At 31.1% G+C, this 6,452-nt stretch overlaps 1 protein-coding gene across 1 annotated transcript in view; it reads right to left on the bottom strand.

Annotated features, from left to right (window-relative positions):
• Positions 1-1,072: 1,072 nt before the first annotated feature.
• The window catches only part of LOC107442526 (ubiquitin-like protein 3), a gene marked incomplete in the record, with an annotated part of 18,492 nt that continues 13,112 nt past the window's right edge, over positions 1,073-6,452 (bottom strand). The window contains 2 exon segments of the mRNA XM_043040215.2: positions 1,073-2,861; positions 5,333-5,410. Of these exon segments, the coding sequence (XP_042896149.1) occupies positions 2,797-2,861; positions 5,333-5,410 (143 nt within the window).

Here is a 6,452-nt window from a genome sequence, read left to right as displayed (position 1 = left end):
TACTAAGACATGGAATTATCTCAATTTGCGTTTTTATTTATCATACTTGCGAAATCTCAAAATATTCGAACATCAGCTTAGACATGCAACGTGCACAATTCACAGAGCAGTGATCCAAATCAATGCTTCTGTTTTCGAGTCATTAGCCAACATCAAAGCAGAAAGACTTTTGCTGATATATATATACACTATCTGGCTATTAATGACTGGACACCCCTCATTTTGGATACATGAGGTGCTAGCATCAAGTCAGTAGGGAGTAGGGCCGCCACGCGCCCGAATCACAGCCTTAACCCTTCTAGGAAGGCTATCCACTAGGTGTTGGTACACGGCAGCAAGTATTGCCCGCCATTCCTCCTGTAACATGGCGAAGAGTTGAGTGGTGGTTTTGGGGCGTTTTGGTCTGACCCTCAACCGGCACTCTAACTCATCCCAGAGATGCTCAATTGGATTGATGTCGGGACTTTGGGATGGCCAGTCAAGCTCTTGCACCCCCATTTTATCAAACCAGTCCGTGATGGCATGTGCTTTATGAATGGCAGCGTTATCGTGTTGAAACACAAACGGGCCATTACCGAACTGTTGTCACAGGGTGGGAAGCGCCGAATTGTCCAGGATGTCTCTATACCCTTCTGCGTTCAGGGTTCCACGCACTAACACCAAGGGTCCAAGGCCAAACCATGAGAAACAGGACCACACCATAATTCCTCCACCGCCAAACTTCACAGTGTCCGGCCATTAATGGCTAGATAGTGTATATATAGAAAAAGAGAGATAAAATTTAATGTTAGCTACCCATGCAGATGTTTCAATATTACAGTAACATTCCAATTTCTTAAAACTAGCAGCAGTCTAAGTCTTTTTAACAAATATGTAGTTATCTAGGGTTAAATGTCTGAAAATGTGTAATAAATGAATAAGAATTAAACTTGTCAGGAAATGGATTCATGAATATAATTTTTTTTAAATACTAACTGATAATAGTATGGAAAGATGAATATCTTTGTACTTACCAAAATCATGTGGATTAAAACAGTTTGCTCTGTTTGGTAAATAAAGAACCAGAGAGGGATTTGTATGTGAATATTTTATTTTATTAAGATGAAAGGTGTTAAAATGGCACACAGATTTAAGACTCCATGTAATAATGTACAGATATTCTAGATCTTGACTACAATGGAGGGAAAAGGATTTTTCTAACAGTGTTTTCTTAAAGATACACATTCAATAAGCTATAACCTATATACAAAGCTTGAAAACTTTACAATTTCAAAACACAGAAGTATAGATATATACACACTAATTACACTGTTGGGGCGCAGGTTGCACCAAGCAACTCATTTTCTCTATACATATTGCAAACAAAGTCACTAAAACAGTCACCATAATCCACAATGAATACACATATAACTTAACTATGAGTTGCACATTATGCAACCATGTTGATCACTAAAAATGTCAAAGTCCACCATTAGGAAAGTCAGTCAGAATATATAATTTAAATCCCACATAATTTTTTGATCTAAAAGAAATTGACTGACCCTGTGCAATAAAATAAAAGTAAAATGTCTTTATATCTAGTCAGATCTAACAAGTAAAAGCATGGATATTACATCAGCATAAAATCTATCTGGTTAGATCAGGTTACGTAACATCATTAAACTCTCCATTAATATTTATACAATAGAATATGAACAAGTCACTAACGTCAACATATGCAGAAACAATGGCATATAGAATGGTCAATTTCTCCTATATGATATGTGTTACTCATAACTAATGCAAAAATTGTAACAAATAGCCAGCTTTGAGAAAAGAGAATTCAAGCATTATTTAAACAAAATGAAATGGATTTGCTAAAAAGAATATGAATTAACTATTAAGTCTAATAGAATTTCTTTGTGATTTAATTATGATCAACACATGAAATTATTTGAATAAATCAATGATCTGTAAGATTTAAATGATATTCAAATAATGCAACTTTCAATAAATAAAATAGTTAGGGTGGGGTAGAGAAAAGTATAATTAAACAGGCAAGATTAAAAATTATTGATAACATTACATTATATATGCCACTGCACAAAATCCATAATCTTAAAAGATACAACTCTATATAGAACTCCCAAGCACAGGAGTGGGTCTTTCCAAGGAACCAATATTTAAATTATATACAAGAAATCTAGCAAGCACTTTGTTCTATGTTCAGTATTCACAAATATATAATATGCTAGCCCATTGTGAACTTAGAAGCATATTCCTAGAGCTATTTTTTTTGGAATGATTTTTCTTATTCATAAATTAAAGATCATTATTATTCCAAGTCACAAATGGGCTGGGGCATCATCATGTAGCTAAATTAATAATAAAATGAGAACTTTTCAGAGTTATTAGTGTAAAGATGAAAAAGGAATAAAATTATATGCAAAACATACATGAGCATAAAAAAAGGTAAAACATTTACGACCTAACTTTTGAAATTTACTTATCGACTGAAAGACAATTATAAAAGATCTCATTTCTTTAAAAACCAAGAGAATTTTTGTTTTCCACAAAAAATGGCATTTTAAAGTAACATAAAGCAAAATAGTTGCTACTTAAGAGGAGTGCAGGGACATTGGACTAGTTTTGTACCCATAACCACAAGTTTTCTAAGCAGCTTCCTAGCTGTGTGAGAGCGCTAAAAAGAAAATTCTGAGAATAAGGACATTCAGAGTTTTCAAGTCTGCACTCAACTATTGTGGTTGTGTTACACTTTGGGGGGAAAAGTAGAATAAAGGATTTGATTAATATAACCTATAGTATTGTGCAAGTTGAACTGCAACAACCTCCGCTCCTTTCTTTACTTTTATGCCGTTGATCTGAAAAAGAGAAAACTGTTATAAATCTAGAAAATAATATTTTGGTCAAATATTGTGATTTTTAAATTTTTGCACCAGTAATAAATAAATTATTACTCACTAGCAAAAAAAAAAAANAAAAAAAAAAAAAAAAAGTAATTGTAAAAATGTGCGCTGATATTCTAAAATTCTTTTGACTTTTCAATGAAGTTACTCCATGATGCTGTCTATATTGCAAAAAGTTTCTGGCTTCATAAAACTCTGTTGATAAGCACATCTTAATTTTCAAAATAAAAACGCTCCCCTTGAATGGTAAACTTACAGGACTCAACATTCTAATCAAATATGAAAAAACTACATAAATGGGACAAATGTTCTAACTAATTAATCAATTATGCAAAAATTTGGATCTTTTACATTTTTCACTTGTTAGACCATAGCCTGTCTGAAGCGTATAAGTTTTGATTACAAAGTTAAAGATTTGGTATTTTACGTACAGTAAAAATATCCATAATCATCTTCGAGGTAAACAAAGATCTGAACATATGTTATTAAAAAATAGCATTTAATTTATAAAAGAATATTCCAGATAAAATAAATGCAATTGATATATATTAAAACGAAGAAAGCAGACAATAATTTGAACTTCTTTTATGAACAAAGACATGTTTTTCATTTTCTTCCCAATTGAGGTGAAGAGTCAAAAGTGCAGACATTCAGATAAAAATATTAAAAAACAAGCTTCTAAGTTAGAGGGGAAAATCAATCCTACTTAAATTAAGATGATTCTTTTTAACGAAAACATTTTATTTATTTTTCTCACTGAAGTTTATTTTCTTTAACTGTTCCTGTCATTTAAACAATTCCTTCAGTGTGCTTATTACAGCAGTAAAACTTTTTTGCTATCCTTAATGCAGCAAGAGAATGTCAGAAAAAAAATATTAAAAAAAGAATGTTAAAAAGATGACAGATTTGTTTATTTTGATTGTTTAAAAGCATCCGAAAAATAGACTTTTCTAGTAACGAACATACGGATACGGGACTTCAATTGTTACATAAATTAAATATAATGTCTTAATTTTAAGATTTAAAAAAAAAAGTTGGCATGAAAAATTATTACATTGTGGCCTTATTTTAAAAATCATGTTGAAAGCTGAAGAAGTGTTTAGAACTCGTGTCACAATATAAGATTTATAAATTAATATACTACAGATTGAATGCTAGTTTTAAACTAGTCACTAGTCAGACAAAACTAGTAAGCTAGTTACTAGTTTTGTCATTTCCCCACTATACATTGCTGCAACTTTTGGGATTTTTACTGAAGACTTTTTTAGAAGTTTCAAAATGTATTAATATTTGATTTTCCGTTTAATTAATGAGATTTTTATTAGCATTATTGCGATATTAAAAATTTTCCAGACTTATTCCAACTATAACACCTTAATTTTGCTCCGAATTATCAAAAAATGAAACATTTTTCAATTCCAAAAATTTGGCAAGTAAAATTGAACAAAAAAATCAATGTGTGCCATTTTTGATGAAATTTGGGATTTTTGGAGAGCGAGATACTTTACTGAAGTAAACTATAAACCCTTTTTTCAAGAAATAATAAAACAATTAATCAAAAATATCATCTGTCTGACAAGTTCAAAAGGAACCTCCTGGCCTCCTCTCCAACTCAAAAGTTTGAGAAAGACAAATTATTTCTAGTCTCAAAATGAACCAGACATATATTGGTGTCTGAGTTGAGAATCGCCACTTTCTATGACTGTCTCCTGAAACGATTAATCAAATATATCATCTGTCTGACAAGTTCAAAAGGAACCTCCATGTTAGAACAACTCAAAAGTTTGAGAAAAACAAATTATTTCTAGTCTCAAAATGAACCAGACATATATTGGTGTTTGAGTTGAGGCTCGCCACCTTCTATGACTGTCTCCTGAAACAATTAATCAAATATATCATCTGTCTGACAAGTTCAAAAGGAACTTCCATGTTAGAACAACTCAAAAGTTTGAGAAAGACAAATTATTTCTAGTCTCAAAATGAACCAGACACATATTGGTGTCTGAGTTGAGGCTCACCACTTTCTATGACTGTCTCCTGAAATGCACCATTTTTACAACCTTTCAAGTCCTATCTGTAGTCTATAATCTGGGATGGACGGGTCACGAATAGTAACCACCTCATATGGTACTGAGCATTTATCATGACAGTACCATATGAGGTGGTTACTGCAGGATGTTCCGATCGAGATTCGTCACCGCATGTGGATTCAGCATGATGATGCGCCACCCCACTTCACGTTCTTTTGTGGACTGCTTTTGGAAGGAGGGATGCATAGGCTTTTGCTACAGCTGTTTCTTTTGTTCTCTCTCTAGGTTTGTTCGGTATTAATATATTTTTGTTGCTGCAGTTGTCTTTTAATCTTGCAATTGAAAAATAAATAACTATTTTTATATAATGTAATATATTTGGAAACATGACCTCACCTTGAGAATTAGGTTCAGGCAGATTTTCTCTTGGAATAAGATGCATCACAGTAGTTCTCCCAAGAGGTAATTGCAGAGCTGAAATAAGTTTTAATTCAGTTAATGGTTATTTTTAAAGTAACTTACTAATTAGTAACATTGGAAATACAAATAACAGTTTTTAGAAACAATATTATTTACATATTAAAAGAATAATATGACAGTGGTGTTATGTGTATTTTTATACACTTCAGATTATAGCTGGTTATTGCTTAAACGCTAGCTTACAAGCTTTGATTTCAGAGCAATTATAAATTTCAAATAATATTGCGTTTCTGTTTTTTATACCTATACATTATACAGTCAATAATATAATTGCATATAATTCTTTAATTTTACTATTTTTGAAATAGCAGGTTACAAACAGAAAAGATTATAATTTTTTTATTTTCACAATGCAAAATATGTATTTAATAAAAAATATCATTTGAAAAAATATTAGTTGGTATGCATATTAATTTCAGAACACAAATATTTTCATTTTTTATTTATTTTTGTCGGAGGAGACACTATCTTCTAGTTTTTGTAACCAGCTATTTGAGACAATTTGCGTCACAATCTTCGTTATTTTAAATTTGTGCAAACCTAACTCAGTGAAACAGAAACTATGAAAGTAAAAATTAGGTAATCTGAAATTAAAAAACAATCTGCAGACGCTATTATAATCTATAGCACCTGCTTCTATTATGGAGAGTTTCTGCTGCAGCTATACAAAAAATGATTCAGCACAACTGGAAATGTTGATAACATTTAACGGTAAGTAACCATAAAAATTTATAACTACATTTCCTGGTAAAAAAAAATTGGAGATAAAAAGTTATGAAGAAGTCAAAAGAATGATCTGTAGCAAAAAGGGTGTTTTCTTAAGAGTTCAAACTATCAGGTCAAAAAATTAATTTTTTAAAATTTAAAGATAATTCAAAATTTTTTACAAGTTTATTTATACTAAAGATAGAGTACAGTTCAACATGATACAAAAAACATTGCAAAGAATTAAAGAACAATTCAGACTGAATCTCACGATTTTTTTTAAAATTGATTAAAACAGGGAGACAATGATAGAGGAAAATATATATATATA

This window comes from Parasteatoda tepidariorum, chromosome 5 (assembly GCF_043381705.1).
Source record: "Parasteatoda tepidariorum isolate YZ-2023 chromosome 5, CAS_Ptep_4.0, whole genome shotgun sequence".
Taxonomy (NCBI): Eukaryota; Metazoa; Arthropoda; class Arachnida; order Araneae; family Theridiidae; genus Parasteatoda; species Parasteatoda tepidariorum.
This window is presented reverse-complemented; position numbering and strand designations above follow the sequence as displayed.